At 51.1% G+C, this 17,351-nt stretch overlaps 1 protein-coding gene across 1 annotated transcript; it reads left to right on the forward strand.

Annotated features, from left to right (window-relative positions):
- The first annotated feature begins 2,732 nt into the window (after window positions 1-2,732).
- On the forward strand, window positions 2,733-12,796 carry NOCT (nocturnin). The gene is made up of 3 exons (XM_074823671.1): window positions 2,733-3,042; window positions 9,217-9,486; window positions 10,533-12,796. The coding sequence occupies exons 1-3, from the start codon at window positions 2,856-2,858 to the stop codon at window positions 11,366-11,368; spliced, it is 1,293 nt and encodes a 430-aa protein (XP_074679772.1). The 5' UTR covers window positions 2,733-2,855; the 3' UTR covers window positions 11,369-12,796.
- Window positions 12,797-17,351: the final 4,555 nt, after the last annotated feature.

Below are 17,351 nucleotides of genomic sequence, written 5' to 3' on the forward strand. Positions count from 1 at the left end.
CATCTCTGAACCTCTGGCAAGTACCTTCCAAAAACCAGGCAAGAAGCGTGGTCCCGGGTGACAGAAGAAAGACAAAGGATGCACCCGCCTTCAAAAGGGGAGAAAAGAGTTACTGCAGGGACCCTTGCACTACAAAAATCTGAGCTGCCCCGGCAACAATGCCATAGGGAAGGACCTGGCAAATACAAAGGTCTGTGACTTGGAATGGAGAGTAACACGGCATGGCCGCAGAAGAGACAAGGGCAAATTCGTGGTGGGCTGAGCGCCGGGAGGGCTGTGCACAGGACACGGTGGGGAAGCACAGCACCTCGCTCCTGGGCTGGGGCAGGCAAGGAGCGGCTCGAGGAGAGAGCAATAAGAAAAAAAGATTCAGAAGACATGATCTGGAGGAAGTTTCTTTTTTCTAGGGGAAAAAAAAAAAGACCAAGAGTAGATTAAAAGGCTGCTAGAACAAGGGCAGTGATCAACTGCCCTTTGTGTCTCCCAGAGCCAAGACAAGATGCACTGGGGAAAGCAGGGTAGGCTGTTAAGCTTAGCAAAGATAAGCACCTACGTTGTCCTAGAAAGTCAGAGCTCTTATCACATCAGAGCACCAACCCACTGGAAAAGAGGGGTCCCACCTCTCTGATGACACTTGGCATTCACTTCCAGCCCCAGAAGGCTGATTCAGTCCCCAGAGACAGGAAAACTCCCTTTCCCGCGTTCCCCAAGGCGTGCCTGCACACGTGCCCAGCAACACAAGCAGCTGCAGCGTTCTGGGAGCTCTGAGGGGTTGTGAAACTTCCTTCCCTGGCAGCTTAGAAAGAGGTTGTACATCACCCGTAAAGGCAGCCTGCCAGAAATTCATGCTGACAGAGCAAAGATGAAGAGCAAAGTTAAGACCCTCTCCAAAACTTGGCTTCTGCTTGGTGGTGGAGCCCGGTCCACGTTTCTCCTGAGCTGAGACGACTGCTCTCTCTTGCCTCTCTCCTCTGGAGGCTGGCTGTAACCACCCTGAGCTGAGCAGGAAGCAAGCTGGAAGAAAAACACCCTGACAGTGGTGTTGAAACACTGAAATGCAGGGATCAGCTGTCGTGCCCTACTCCCAGTCCTCTGGGGAAGGAAAGTCTGAGGGAAAACGGGGTGAGACAGGGAGGTTTTAAGCAGACCTGGGTCTAACACCACGTGCCTGCCTGGCCTGGCTCCCACAGCAGCATCTCTCCCCTCACAGAAGGCATCTACCTCCCATGAGCGACCTCTGCATTTTGTCAAACACATAAAATATGCAACATTTCAGAAAAAAAGTCACATTTTGCACACGCCCAGCCTGTTCTGACCGGCTGCAGGTGGTACCTGCATTGAGGCTGAGGAAGACGGAGTCTCCCTGTTATCTGAAAAGCGGATTCATGGCTGGTGTGCAATCTTCACACACTCAGGAGAGAGATTGTATTTATTCAGGCCTGGGTGCTCCGTGGACTTTTCCACAAACCAAGCAGGTTTTCACGCTCCTTTTATACACAAAAATCAGAGGTTAGTACTTTTCCAAACACACCTATTAGATACTGATTGGTTAGTGATTAACATACAATTATAATATGTCTTACATAATGCTTCTACTCCTACGCATGCTCAGGGGAAGGGTCTTAACCTGGGCAGGGGCCTTTTTGACCTGTGGGTGTGTTTTTTAGTATTATAATGAAGGTAGCTCACTTTCAGGACACTCTAAAGTTAGTTTTGTTGCTAAGTGAAGTAATCAAATAGTCACTTTGCCAGGTTGTCCGGTAACTCATCCTCAACACAATGCCAGAAATTGTCATTACGGCCCAGGATGTTCTGCTTATTTTGTAGGGTTTGGAGATCAAAGCTTATTCTTGATGACCTTCTTATCGCTAATCAAGGTCAACTCGACCACCCTTCAAAGTCGTCTTCGACCAGGCTTCAGAACCTCGTAGTTGTCCCCGTATATGCAGTACCTACAGCTACTATAGCACAATTATTAACCATGGCCACGAGCAAACGTGACATGTATCACGCTCAGCCCCCCCACCCAGCGGACACGGGGCATGGGCACCCCGCTAATGGACCCCCAGCTCCCCGCTTTGGGAGCGAGACCCCCCCACCGTAAGGGCTCACTCCACCACCACCACCACCACCCCCGCCCAGCGCCTCACAGGCTCCCACGAGGGATGCCACGCGTGGGTCAGCCACGGCGGGGGATGGCCCTTCCCTTCTGCCCGTGTTTTTGAGGACACAGCCGCGTTCGCCGGCGCAGAGACGCGAGGGGGACGGGGGGGGTGGCGTGGGGCTTCCCACGCTCTCGCCTTCCAGGGCAGCGTAGGGGACGCCGGGGCGGCCTGTTCCGCGCTGCCCCACGGGTGACAGCCACGGGTGACAGCCACGGCTGAACCACCCCGAGCGACCCTGGGAGGGAAGGAAGGGTGGGAGGGGGGGGAGGTCACGGGGCCACCAACGCCCGCGCCGTGACGTCCGTGGGAACGGAACGCTCCCCCACCAACGTCAGCAGCGGAAAACCTCCGCCGGGAGAGACCACGGTGGCAGCGAGGGGGGGGGTGGGGGGGGTGGGGGAGGAATGAGATGCGCGTCCGCGCCTGCCCCGCTGCCGCGGGCGGGGGACGTTGCGCCGGGAGGGCCGGCAGCGGTCCCCGCGGGCGGGCTCGGTGAGGGGGGCGGCTCCCGCGGTGTGTCTGTGTGTGTGAGTGTCCGTCTCCACACCCCCCCGGCGCGGGTGGTAGGTGCCGGATGTACCGGCCGCGCGGGGCGCCGCCGCCGCCGCCTCTATAAGCGCCGCCGCGGGGCGGGCGCGGGAGCCGCTCTTCGATCCGTCCCGTCTTGTTCCGTCCTGTCCCGCCGGGAGCATGTACCAGAGCCCTGCGCGCTGCCTCTGCTCGGCGCTGCCCGCACTCTGCTGCGCCCCCTCCGCCACCGCCGCCCTCCTGCCGCGGCCCCGAGGTCCCCCCCCGCCGCCCCTCGGCCCCGCCGCCCCGCGGGCAGCAGCAGCGGCGGTGGGCAGCCCGCCCGCCCCGGGGGCGCCGCCCCGCGCAGGTGGGTACCGGGAGGACGGACGGATGGACGGGCGGATGGATGCATGGATGGAGGGGAGGGGGGGGGTGGTGTCACAGCCGGGAGGCTGCGGGAACGCGCGCTCCGGGTAACCGGAGGCGAACGGAGACACCGGGGTTCTCCTCTCGCAGCGGCGGGTCTACCCGTTCCTTCGCAAGCCGCCGTGCCGTGGCCCAAAAATTGAACCGAGCTCTTAAGGCAGTGGCCGTGGGTTTTGCCGAGCGTGAGCGAGCGGCACCCGGCCGGTGCGGCGGGAGGGTTTCGGCAGGGCTGGGGCTCGGGCAGGGCTGGGGCTCAGCCGGTGCCCGCCGGCGGGCCGGCCGCTCGCCATGAACCCGAATACTCTTGGGGTAACTGTGCCGGTGTCTGCGTCCCGCCGCCGGCTGGCTGAGCCATCCGCCTCTGGCAGCGCTGCGATCCGGGTAGGGTGTGCCTGACTCACGGTGGGGGTTTTTTCCCCTGGAGACAGCGCGTGGGAAAAGCCCCGGCCACCCTCAGGCAGGCAGCGGCAGGCGGCTACGTGAAGCTGTCGGGTTCCTACACGCCTGTACCGTTAAAGGATTACGCCCCGTTCTTCGTTCCCAAACCCTGGAAGGTGTCAGGGCGTGTACACGCTCGGCCTGGAGCCCCGGCGAGGACGGTCACTCTGGCACGCAGCTGTGACGCGCCCGCCGGGCCCCCGCGGGTCACATCCAGCCTTAAGCCGCATCTGAGGCCAAGCGGCTTGTCCCGACTGAGGCTAAAAACCCGCTCCCCCGAGGAGAGACTCCCCGGGATACCTGGGGCAGCGGCCACCTTCGCCCCAGGCTGCTGGGGGTGGGAGGGGTGGTGTCTGCGACAGCGCCTGGGTGGTGTCTGAGGCTGTGATACCTACCCGGTGGGGAGGGGGTCCGCTGGCCTCAGCTGGGCTTGGGGTGAAGGGTGTGCTGTTACAGGAGGGGTCTACAGGCCGGGCTGGGGCAGGGTGCTGCCATTCCTCCCGCTGAAGCCAGGCCAGGATGCCAAATGGCAGGAGTGAAGCTTCACGCAGCTATGGGGCAGAGGAGCAAATGTGCCTGCGAGGTGGCGGAGTCGAGCTCACGATGAGAGCGCTCAGGAGAAGGGTTTCCAGAGCTTGTGCCAAGATTCTGTGTATCACTCAGGGCAGGATTTGAGGTTCCCTCCTCTTTCTGGTGGTGCCTGATGACTAGGCAGCACTACCCCCGCTCTGATGAGCTCTGCGTATCCCTGTGGGAAGATCCCAACTCCCCAGTGCGTAAGACTGGCCCAGCTGCCAAAATCAGGACTCGAACTCCAAGCAGCAGCAACTGCCGCTTTGAATGCGGGTGGCCTGGGGCTGCAGTCCTGCAGCTGGCCCAAACAAGGCTGTACATGTAGTCTGATACCCTGTAGCATAGGATTTGTCACATGGGGATGGTGTGTGCCAAGTTCCTCCTAGCACTGGGGTTGCAGGGAGGGCATCTGGGGCCGCTCAGCTGCCCTCCTTGCCTGTGGAGGTTGATGCAACTACAGAGCAGGCTGCAGGTGTGGTGGAGCCCTGCGCCCTGCAGTGAGCAAGGTGGGGGCTCTCCGCCAAAAGCAGTGCTGGGAGGTCGGAGGTGAAAGGAAGGGGAACCAGAATGCTGTTCACCTTAGCCAAAAGGTAAGGGCCCTGGCTCCGACACCCCTCCCCGCCCCCCTGGTCTGCCTGCACCCTGCTGCACCCTCATCTTTGAAGCAAAGTCCTTAAAATAAAGTCCGTGACTGCTCATTGCCTAGATCCTAGAAGCTCATCTCTCCTGTGCTATTGCTGGATGACACAAGAAACCTTGAGCTTTGCACCCTGTTCTGAAGTTTAATGAACAGTTTAAATTCTTCCCCTGCCCTTACTGTGCTGAGGCACCACCCTTGCTGAGAGAAAGGCTTTTTTTTTAACTTTAAGCACCTTGAATAGTAATTGCTGAGCTGGTGTTCCGTATTGCAACATCGCACCGAGAGAATCGCTTCCATGTTGACCACCCACTGCTAAAGTGCAAGCTCAGGAGTCCGCTTGTTCCTCTGCCTACACCAGCACCGCGGTGTCACAGTGCTGGCAGCAGATGTTATCCCAGCAAGTTACAGGTCATTTAACTTGGACTGTAAGGATCTCAGAACGGTGACCTTGTACTTGCCTCACTGCCACGGACATGTTAAGCATTGCAAAAATAACAAATGGATTTTGTGTTTGGAGTTTCAGTCTTCAGGTTGCTGGTCTGGCCCCTGTTCTGATGAACGGTTCAGTCTGTTGTGGCTGTTTCAGCACTTTGGGGACAAATACTTGTGCAGTCTCTCAGTTGTCTTAAGCTGGAGTTTTACCACAGGAGTGCCCCTTCAGCCAAGGACTCCTGAGCCACCTACAACAGGCCTGAAAGGGTTTGATTTACAGCCCAGGCCCTCTTTCACCCAACTTTCCCTGGACTCTCAGAAGACAGAAGCTCTTTTTCCTTCCTGAGACATCACTGTCTTTAAAAGGTGTCAGATCTGGGCTGCAGCGCATCCTGTGCAGGTTAGGCTATGCCTGACTCCCCATAAAGAGCTGGATACCCCATGACCCCAGAGATGATGAAATTTAGACAATCTTCTGACTTTGTTTGCAGCTTGGCAGGTGCTTGACTGAATTTAGACTTCATCCCACTGTAAGCTGCTCAAGCACTTTAGGGTAGACTTTTTGCCTCTAGATGCATTGCACCTCTCTTGTCCCTTTCAACATCCTCCGTCTGATTCAGGCCAAGCAATGAGCAGCCTGGGCTCTTTCTTGTAATGACTTCTTGGAGCGGAGTAACTCCCCATTATTCCTTTGGAGAGCCCTGCCTGAGCCACATTCATCCGTGGCACGGCAGGGGCAGTGCAGACGGCGCTGCCTTCGCGTGGGCTTCCCACCACCCTGCTAATGCTGTGCCAGGGGGAAGGGCAGGGGTGGGCATTTTGGGGGCAGAGCTGTGCAGGGTGTAGGGCTCGTGCCTGTACTTGGCTGCTGACAGCTTCCCTGAGGTAGTAGAAAGCACTGTGTACTTCTTTCCAGCTGCAGCCCTTAACTATGGGTTGTACCTACCCCAAAAATAGGCAAGGAGCTCCCTGTGGAGGTTTCATTAAAAGCTCTATTGATTTCTTTGGGTTTCTGCATGGCTGCCTGGTAGCACGTAAGCTGGACCCTTCGGTAACCAGTACAGAGTGTGCTTTTGTTCCTGCTCCTCGCAGCCGTGTCAGGGTCCTGCTTAGGGATTTTGTGTTTGGGCCTGCTTCCCTCACTATTAAACGGCATTTCTTCTACTTCAGCAGTATTTGGCTTCTTGACAAGAATTGTAAACTAAGAAAGACTGCAGAAACTGAAATGCTTTAAGCACAGTTCCCCTAGAAGGATGTTCATGCTTGTGAGCCCAAGCTCACATCTCAGTTTGAGGAGCTCCTGGTGCTTTAAACTTTAAAAGGATGGAGACAGAGGTGGGGAGAGATGTCCTACAACCAATTCAAATTCCCAATTTACGACTTTCGTAGAACTGTTCAAAGGCACAATTCTACTGGCTTACATATACAAAACATACGTTAAAGCAAGTATTTTTTTAGTGTCATTAGAAGTACCCATTTTCCTAAAGACAAGCACATGAGGTTTCTGCTGCAGGGTCTTTCTTTTCTCTTTTACTCCTTCTAAGCATGTTTATTGAACTGTTAAGGATTCTATCTTCCTGCCTTCCCCTCTAGCCAAGGTCTGTCACGAGCTCTTAACAATTGGTAATGCCGTAGCTCAGGCTAGCAAAGACTGAACACGCAAGTGTGCTGGGTAGCACCCCAAAGCTGCTGCAAGATGTGAGCGTGAGATGACAACTTTCTTCCACTTTTAAGTAACTCAGAGGTACAAATAAACTTTCTTAACTGCTGTGGGCCAACAGCAATGCAACACTGGAGTTCTTTTGCTGAAGATTACCTTTGCAAAATGCGTTCAGAGTAAGTAAGTTGAGCAACAAGGAAACTGTCAGCATTGCCTCTTGTGCCAGTTGCTGTGGTGTAAGCGCTGCCCTTCCTACCTGTGTTTGAAGGGAAACCAAGTGTCCAGGTGCGCTCGGTGAGCAGAGCACCGCGCATGGAGAAGTGCAAACGCAGCCTGCTTTCAAGTACTTCCCCACACACTGTGGCAGGGGTGGCACCTCACAGCAAAACCCTCCGCCTGAGGAAGCGTTGGAAGAGATCCTGGGGCATGCACAGCCATGCCAAGGACTCACTGCGGAGATGTGGAGAAATATCATAAACTTGGTGCAGGCTCCTCCACAGCTCCCCTGAAATGTGGCCCTTAACGCTAGGTCCGCTGTGTGGTTGTACTAAGCAAGTCTCTGGGCATTTGCAGCTGCACAGGGGTCCTGGTTGTGCTCTTGTGCAGTGGGATAAGGAGGTTTTTATAGCGCAGTAGTCGTGAGGGCTGAAAGGCCCGGCTCTGCTACTTGACCCCTGCTAAGGGGAGAGGGCTGCAGCTGCCTCCTGCGTGTAAGCCAAAGGGCAATACAGAGTGTGGGGGGACATACACACCGCCACTGTGGCAGCTGTGACCCTGTGTGGGATGGGGGGACCTCTCTGCAGGCAACACGGTGCAGGGGGTAACTGCTAGCAGGCATGAATGGGAAGAGCTGGGGGACAGCTGCTGCTTTGCAGGACGTGTGCTTAAGATGGCCAAAGCAGCAGGAGGCTGCTGGGCCCTGGGGAGGGCTGCAGGACCGCAGGGTGCACAGGAGGCTGCTGATCTGGGGCACAGAGCGGACAGGCTGAAGGGAGAAAGGAGGGTGAGGGGAAGGAGCGAAGGGGTGTGAAGGGGAGCTGGGGGGACCCCCTCCGCCACTCCACATCCCGAGGTCTAAGCCAGCAGAAGCATCTGGCCATTCTGCACTCGTGAAAACGTTATCACAGAATCATCAAGGTTGGAAAAGACCTCGAAGATCATCTAGTCCAACCATTAACCTCACACTGACCGTTCTCAACTCCACCAGATGCCGCAGCGCTGGGTCAACCCGACTCTTCAACCCCTCCAGGGATGGGGACTCCACCACTGCCCTGGGCAGCCCATTCCAACACCCAACAACCCCTTCTGGAAAGAAATGCTTCCTAATATCCAGTCTAAACCTTCCCTGGTGCAACTTGAGGCCATTCCCTCTTGTCCTATCATTTGTTACTTGGTTAAAGAGGCTCATCCCCAGCTCTCTGCACCCTCCTTTCAGGTAGTTGTAGAGGGGGATGAGGTCTCCCCTCAGCCTCCTCCAGACTAAACCCCCCCAGTTCCCTCAGCCGCTCCTCGTACGACATGTGCTCCAGACCCTTCACCAGCTTCATTGCCCTTCTCTGGACACGCTCGAGTAATTCAATGTCATTTTTGTAGTGAGGGGCCCAAAACTGAACACCGTAATCTAGGTGCAGCCTCACCAGTGCTGAGTACAGGGGTAAGATCCCTTCCTTGTCCCTGCTGGCCACGCTATTTCTGACACAAACCAGGATGCCATTGGCTTTCTTGGCCACCTGGGCACACTGCTGGCTCATGTTCAGCCAGCTGTCAATCAACACCCCCAGGTCCCTCTCTGACATTGCTGCTTTTGGGCAACTGAAGCTGTGATCCGAGATTCCTATTAAACACTAACCTGAGGGAATGAGTGCTCTGCAGGCAGGAGGCCCACAGCCCAGAGGCATCCCAAGTGGGCACAGGGTACCAGCTGTGCAGAGTGCCATTGCTGCTCCTTAGAGACAAGTGCTGCACATGAAATAAGGAGCAGGCAGTAATTGTCTACCTGCTGGGCTCCCCCCTCTGTGAGGAGGGGAAAAGTGCACTCTATTCTGTTTCCTACAACATGTGCAGAAGTTAATCTCGGCCCTGCTATTCTGGATGAAAGACTCCTTCCTTCCCTTAGAAGACACCTGCACAATGTCTTAAACCAGTCGGTTTGCATGCTGCAGAGGTTAGCAGCCCCTGATAATAAGCGAAACGCGATGAGACTGTGGACAGAATTAACCCTACCTCTGTATCCTTATTTTATCTCAGGTTCAGGAGCACGCTCCTGCACAAACCACAAATCGTTGGCGCTGTAACAAGGTTGTCTGTAAGTCACCTGAGTGGCGAGAAGAGTCACGGTGGACATCTCTAACCATTTTCTTTTTCCTTTCCAGTGTGTTCCATGGGAAACAGCACCAGCCGGCTCTACAGCGCGCTCGCCAAGACGCTGAGCAGCAGTGCCGTGTCCCAGCACCAGGACTGCCTGGAGCAGCCGGACTCAGCACGGCTGGATCCTATAGACCCCAAGGATTTGCTGGAGGAATGTCAGATCGTTCTGCAGAAACGGCCACCCCGGTTTCAGAGGGACTTTGTGGACCTGAAGAAAAACACTGCCGTTAACCACCGCCCCATTCGGGTCATGCAGTGGAACATCCTTGCCCAAGGTAGGAGCTGCCTCTAAGCTCAAGGTGTGACCTCAAGATCAAATGCAGCAGTAAGGCCTGTAACTGCAGGCATGTCTCTGTAGTTAGGCGTGCCTGGCACTGGCAGAGCAAAGGCAGAGGGGTGAATTGTGTGAGGCACAATTGACCAAGGGCCGTGGGGGAGATTTTCAGCACTTGAAACGGTGGCTTGCCTTCCATTCTGTAGGAAAGGAAAACCAGGTCTCTCTGTGCAACCGTGATGCCAAAGGTAGCTCTGAATGCCTGTCTTAATACAGTATATTCAAAAAGCTGTGACCCTTCACTTTTAAATAGTTGTTAACCTTCAGAAAAGACTCATCCTTCCCTAAGTTTTATTCATTGTAAAGCTTCTCTAGTTTTCCAACTAGTTTATCAGTGAATTATTCAGGGATTCAGATCCATTACAGGAATTCTTAATTCTTGAAGCTAATTCTAACTGATTTTTTTTCCTCAGACCCCTAAAATCCGGGCTATAAATTGACTTATGCAACAGCCTCATCTTAAAATCTTTCAGGGTGGGAAATCCCCCACATAGAGACTGCCTTTACATTCTGCAGTTAAAGTCACTTCTATCCTGCTGCATTTTTTCTTAGTCTTAAGCTGTGGCAGCCACATGTGGAAGCACTTGCCACAGCATAGTGACTTTTGGGAAGAGGGAGAAGTCTTTAATCTAACTTGTTTCTGTAAAGGGAACGTAATTTTTTTGGAGAGACTTCAGTGTTTTGAGAAGGGGTTCTCACACCCATTAGCAAGCCTGGCACCCTTAAAAGTCAGCAGCTACTGAAAAACCCATCACCTGCACATAAACTGATGTACACGTTTTACATCAGTTTACATTAGCCTCATGCCACTTCCCATTATAACCTCTTGCACCATGCCAGGCTGCCCGCTCTCGTGCAGGGCTGCTGCAAGGTGGCAGCTGGCTCCCTGGAGCAGGGCCTTGCTGCTGACCTCTGCAAAACCTGGAGAAGACAGCCCATTTTAGCTATGCGTAATTCTTCTTTTCTCCCCCTCCCTGCTAATTTCAGCTCTTGGAGAAGGCAAAGACAACTTCGTTCAGTGCCCCATGGAAGCTCTGAAGTGGGAGGAGAGGAAGTGCCTCATCCTGGAGGAAATCCTCGCGTACAAGCCTGACATCTTGTGCCTGCAAGAAGTCGACCACTACTTTGACACCTTTGAGCCACTCCTCAGCCGACTCGGCTACCAGTGTACTTTCTTCCCGAAGCCGTGGTCCCCGTGCCTAGATGTGGAGCAGAACAACGGGCCGGATGGCTGCGCCTTGTTTTTCCTCAAAGACCGCTTTGAGCTCATCAACAGCGCTAACATCCGGCTAACTGCCATGAAGCTGAAGACCAACCAGGTGGCCATAGCTCAGACGCTGAAGTGCAATGAAACTGGAAGGCTGTTCTGCATTGCTGTCACTCACCTGAAAGCTCGTACTGGCTGGGAGAGGTTTCGGTCAGCGCAAGGCTGTGATCTTCTCCAGAACCTGAAGAGTATTACCCAAGGTGCAAAGATCCCTCTGATCATCTGCGGAGACTTCAACGCGGAGCCAACTGAGGAGGTCTACAGAGAATTTTCCAACTCCAGCCTCAATTTAAACAGCGCGTACAAGCTGCTGAGCCCCGACGGGCAGTCGGAGCCCCCATACACCACCTGGAAGATCCGGCCATCGGGAGAGTGCCGGCACACGCTGGATTATATCTGGTATTCCCAGCACGCCTTGAATGTGAACTCAGCCCTGGGCTTGCTGACTGAAGAGCAAATTGGGCCCAACAGGCTGCCATCATTCAATTACCCTTCTGATCACCTGTCTCTGGTGTGTGACTTTAGTTTTAATCAAGATCCTGACAGACTGCTGTGATGTGTTGGAATGGCACCTGGTATTGCAGTGTCCTAACTTGCCACTATTTTATTTTAGAGAAAACTTTGGAAGCTAGAAGCTATTGAAGGATGAGGAAATACTGTTGACTAAACATTATTTCGGGCTCTTGTTTGGAGCTTACACTTGCCATTCAGTGCTTGTTAATCAGGAGCCTCCAAGGGAGGAAGAAAGGAGCCAGTGTTGTCGTTGTGGTGTTCTTGCCATGTTGGGGTTTGAAAACCAGAAGGCAAATGAGCTTTATCCTTTCACTAACCCCTGTGTTTAAGGATTTAATCCTCTAATGAATGTGGAGGCCTTAGTATTTAAATCAAAACACTTGTGTTTGTAAAACAACTTGCCCTGACAGCATGCTAATTTTATTTATTTCATGTTAAGCTTGTGCGAGTACCAAAGGGAATGAGGCTTGACTACCCAGCGAGATTCTCTTAAATCTTTTTCTGTTTCAGTACAAAGGAAGTTTAATGCAGTTTAGACGTGAACAAATCTAAGCTCATAGTAGTGTTGTCTTCTCATTTTTACATGACTTGAGATGACGATTTCATTAAAAGTGAATGGATAACAGCACAGTGTGAGGAAGGCCCCCTCCAGTAAGAGCAGGTGAGGAAATAGAGGCTAATTACATCATATAGCAATATCCTCACTTTTCCAGATGAATGTGCATGTGTCTGTTACACAGCCTGTAGGTATGTACACACAGTGACTTACCTTTGTCTCTTCTGTGCTTCCCTCCAGAGGACACCCCTAACTAGGGAGTATTTCCTCCGTTTCAAGTATTACTTTTCTAAATGGTTTAAATTTGTAGTCTTGTCCATCTTGCTGTTTCAGTAAAGGGCCAATCTTCATGTTAAAAGACTTTCTTTTATTTATCTTCAGAATCTTAAGCTACACTGGAACCTGTTAGAAGATAAAATTTATTTATTGAGAGAAGTTGGTGATCCTGCATCTGACTTGAAATCATACAGCAAGAGTGTTCAGGAGCCTCTTTCCATGGCCCAGCACCTAGGCTATGACAGAGCTATGTTAGTGTATGTGCTGGTTTGGGCTGGGTTAATTTTCTTCACTTTTACTCTTCCGATTCTCTCCCCCATCCTGCTGCAGGGACAGTGAGCTGTGTGGTGCTTAGTTGCCGGCTGGGGTTAAACCATGACAGTGTAGTAACTCTTGTGCATGGAGTGGTGCTCGTTGGTATGACACAGGTGTTGCACAGGTGGATTGTAAACATGCCACTATGCAGGAAAATGAGGTGGGGAGAGAGGAGAGACACAACAGTTGTAGATGCGCTGACATTCAGATAGTTGGGAAAGATGAGGCAGAGCAAATAAAGCAATACTTCCATGTAAGGTAAGGCCCATAGTTAACTCGTAAATGTTCCAGGTGTTTATTAATAAAAGTCTTTGGGAAAAAAAAGTAATGTCTCTGCTGCCATCTTTTACATTTCCCTAATCACTAGGAGGTGATCTGTCTCAACTAGCGACTGTTTGAGCTTCAAGTTACTGGTGACACTACCCATTCCAGACCTCTTTCCCTCAATCCCACAGACCTAATCTTACACATTTTCATGGCAAGTGGCCTTTCTCAAACTTGAAATGCCCAAATTCCCCAGCAAGTCTGCAGGGAAGGGAGTTACCTTTAGCAACATTAAGCTGCTCTCTCCCCTAGCTAAAGATGAAGCCTAGGCTCTAAATTACTGAAAATATTACTCTGACAGTTGTGTGGCGCTACAAACCTGGCCAGTACTGCAAAGCAGGGTGCAAGTATTGCTCCCTGAGGGCTGCTACACATCCCTAGGAGAGCTGGCTCCTCACAACACGCAGCTGCGTTCATCATTTTCTTTTAAAACATCATTTGAAGAGCAAGAAATGCCACAGGTATGTGCTTTACACGGCCCATACGTGATTGTACTTGTGTGGCTGGTAAGTGAAATAGAGTCTGGCAACTGGAAGTCCCAGATTCCCCCCACACACACACTCCCTTTCAGGCAAACTAACAAAGTGCTGTGTCATGCAGCGGTAACACTCTGTGTGTGTGTGCTCCTGACCCTGGCGGGATGAGAGCGATGATCTGCTTCCAAGCAGGGGAGCTGAGGCACCTCTAAGCAGCCCGGGATGCAGGACTCCTCTAGCAACTGTGGATTTGAAACTCCCCAGACAGAAAGGATTTTAGAAGCAAGGAGCCCAACTTCCTTGGTGAACAGATACCAGGCAGATGTGATGCAGCAACTACTGCCAGTCAGGCCCTCCTTCAGCTTCAGGTGTTTCAGAAACAGCAAATTGTGTCCATGGAAGCCAGAAGGGGTGGCTCCTTCGAGGGAAGATTCTGGGCCAGAGATGAGACGCTCCTAACGCTCCACAGAAAGGCAGATCTTCAAGCATCCCTGCCATAAGCATTTCATATGGGCTAGCCTGAGCCAGCTTCCTTTTCATGGTGCTGGCTGCCCTCGCTTGCTCTTAGGGGGTGAGATGCAGTGCTTCTCCTTTAGGGTTATCTTCTCTTAGGATCTTCCCTCAAATGGTCTTTGCAAGGAGGAGAAATAATACAACCGCCCATTAATGGAGGTATCTAGTCATCTGTAACTAAACACTTCTAAAAGCAACACCCAACGTAGACCTGTAAGATGGTACCTTTAATAGGTCAAATCCTTGCTCACCTACCATAGAAAGTCACACCAGAAGCTGGAGTTTCCATTCAGACCCTTTATGGCAGTTTCTAGAAGAAACTACACTTGTAGCAAAAAGCTGTGACTTGAGAGCAAGGATAATACTGTACTCAGACCTGTATTAAAAAAAAACCACCCACCCCAAACTAAACAAAAACATCCCCACCAACAAAAAGCCCTCAATTTCCATTTTACTTTTGCATAAGCAGCCCTGTTTTCCCAAGGACAGCCGAGAGTGTCCATCAGCATGGTACTGTTCCACCACTGCCAGGGCATAGAGCCATCGCACCGATTATGGTAGGCTTTGTTTACCAGCAGGAGCTAAACCATCACAGCTACAAGACTCCCAACATCACTCTCACAGGGTGATGATATTTGGTATCTGGATGATCCTTACGCCATTTTACCCAGATCCTTGCTTTCAGCACTAACTCTCCAACAAAAGAAACCAAACTCTGGCGAAACTGCATGATTTGTATGACACTGCCATCACTGCAGAGCTCTTCTGAAGTGGAAAGGGCTGGGATTCTTCTTTCACCCTGGACACGTGACAGTTGATGTTCACTGCTTCATGTCCTTAAAGGGCAATTTTGAAGGCAAAGGAAGGGTGGAATAACTGTGAAAAGGCTGGGGACTCTCCCCATCACAAGGCAATTCTTACTATCATGCTCAGAAAATCACACATCCCTGCTATAGCACAACGGTGAACCCTTTCTGCTGTATTTCAATAAAAGGTAAACAAGACACAGAAATTAACTGGTAACTTCCCAGTCAGCTTCACCCTTTTCTTCCGGTACTTGCTATAAAATGTATTTTGCAGACAGATTCTTTCGGAAAACTTAAATGAAATATTGCTCTTGCTTTGTTTTATTCAGCACTGAAATGATTTTGCCTGCTATAAATATCAGTACAGTAAATATTTTCCATAGGAAGAAGCAGGAAGGTTTTTTTTTTTTTTCCTATGTAGCAGTACAACTCTTACAGTAAAAATGTCTTCAAAGCTCTTCCCATGGCTGTGTGCCTTACAAGCACACCAAGGCTAAAAAAAGGTCTCAACAGATCCCTTGCTCTAATCTTAAATAAAAGCTGCATTAGCTTTAGCAGTGACAAGTTTCCCCTCACCCTCAAGCTAGCTGAAGGAAGAAATGACCCACTTACTTAATTTGCTGAAAGGCAGAAGCTGTTGCAAGCTTATTAAAACGCTATCTCTCTTGGAGAACAATTAGATCAGAAGTAGATAGCGTCACTTGGATCTTCTTCACTTAATAAGCTTAATACCTGCTATGTGAACTGTCTCTACAAGGCAGAAATTTTATTTAGCTTGTTCTGGCTGTGACAATCTTCACGTGTAACCAAGATCCCTGCTGCACGTGTCACCGTGAGAATTGAGGCTTCAGGCACCTCTCCACTTTCTCAACTTTTGACTGCCCCTGGCTCACTGATCCTTGATCAGCTCAGATGTAAGTCCTGAACTTGATGAAATCAATTAGCAGAGGATCCCAGGGGACCTTCCCTCGCAGCACGCTTCACCCAGATCACTTGAGTTGTGTCAAGGCACAGAACCATTTGCTAAACAAGATGGACTTTGTCCAAGAGACAGTAACAAAAACAGTGCTCTCCGGGATGGGATTTCCCTTTCAACTTTTCTTGCCACAACCCAGAAATTTTGATATTCAGATCTTTATTCTGAGTTGCAACTCAGATTTTTTTCCTGTGGATTACACAGCATTACCCTGTCTGTCCTATAACCTACGATAGTAGTTATTTGAAAAATAAAAACATTCGTATTTTTATATCTGTAAAATCAGTGATGCCACAGCTGTATATGTGTCAATGCCTTCTGTATAAAGCGTGCTCACTTCACACTAGAGTTTCATTCCACTCACACATCTAGAAAAGTTACTACTTGCCAAGGATGAGTTAAGCCTGGACTCTTCTAAGAGCCACCAGCTTCAGATGTAAAAGCTAGTCCCGCTTTCACACACGGACAAAACAACAGGTTTTCCAACTGGATTGCAAAATTTAGTATAGCTAAACTAACTTCCTCAGTGTTTTAGCATCCCTTTATCCATTCCAGATGTTACAAACCTGACCAAAGCTCCCTCATCCTGAGGTCATGTTTTCCAACACCACCAGTAAAAACATTTCTTGCCCACATAGCAATTAATTATGTGGACATAAAGCAGCACGTTGAAGAGCAAGCTTGCACCTAGAGAACGATCCGAGACCTTCAGCGACAGGTGGGAATCTTGTCCCTCTGACACTCAGCTGTAGAAATCCCCGGGGAGGGCTGCCTCTCGGAGGAAGCACGGCTTGTTACCCCCATTCCATACAGCTCTGAGGAACAACCAGATCTCAGAGCAACGCAGAGCAACCATGCACACACAAAGCAATGCTGAAGAGCTGTGCTGAAGCAGGTAGGCTGAAATCACGACCTGACTGTGACAAAAAGCTAGCAGCTAAATTAAAAAAGTGGGCAGTACAAAGGCATACACGGAACGGATAACAAAAAGGGTCTTCACTGTTTGAAGCCAGGTTAAGTACCCTTCCCATTTCAGTTACAGCATATCCTCTGACTGAGATTCTTGGCAGCACTTTATGAACTTCTGATAAATATCCTCTGGCAGCCGGTAGTGTGTCTGCGGCTCACCGGGTGGCCAGGGGAGAGAGCCAAAGGACCATCACTCGTTCTGTGGCAAGCTGTAGCACTGATGAGCACAGCTGCAGCACCTCACCAGTAGCAGACGCCTGCCTTCATTCCTTTCATTTTTGCCACTGCATGATGAAGTCTTGGCTCTAACTTAAGAGAAGGAGGTCATCAGCTGGAGACCTCATCTATTTCCAGGATGATCGTTTGTCCCCATTTGACTTCCAGGGTATCTAAATTAGTGTCCCAAAGGTCTTAACTGCAAATACTCCAGAGACAGACATTTTCACACTCTGAGATACAGCATCTCTCTTTCATATACGTTCAAATCACAGCCATTTAGAAATGTGGGTTTAAAAATGCTATTACTTTGATCTCTTCTTGTCTTCTAGCTCCGATTTGTTCTACCTGCCTCCCTTCACACTGCTCCATTTCCCTCTACCCAGAACATTAGTGCCTCTCAGACTACCAAATTAGTCAACCCATTGCCCAGCTTCCCCCTACTTCCCTTTCTGTGCTATCTCTTTCTTGGCAACATAAATCCTCTTCCTTCTCCTACATTTCCTCCGGCAAAGGAGTCTTTATTCTCTCCCCCAGGCCAGGAACACAGCTCATCAATAAGAACCTCTGCTTCTTTGGGTTAACTGCTGGGGGAAGGG

Source organism: Strix aluco, chromosome 4 (genome assembly GCF_031877795.1).
Source record: "Strix aluco isolate bStrAlu1 chromosome 4, bStrAlu1.hap1, whole genome shotgun sequence".
In the NCBI taxonomy this organism is placed as follows: domain Eukaryota; kingdom Metazoa; phylum Chordata; class Aves; order Strigiformes; family Strigidae; genus Strix; species Strix aluco.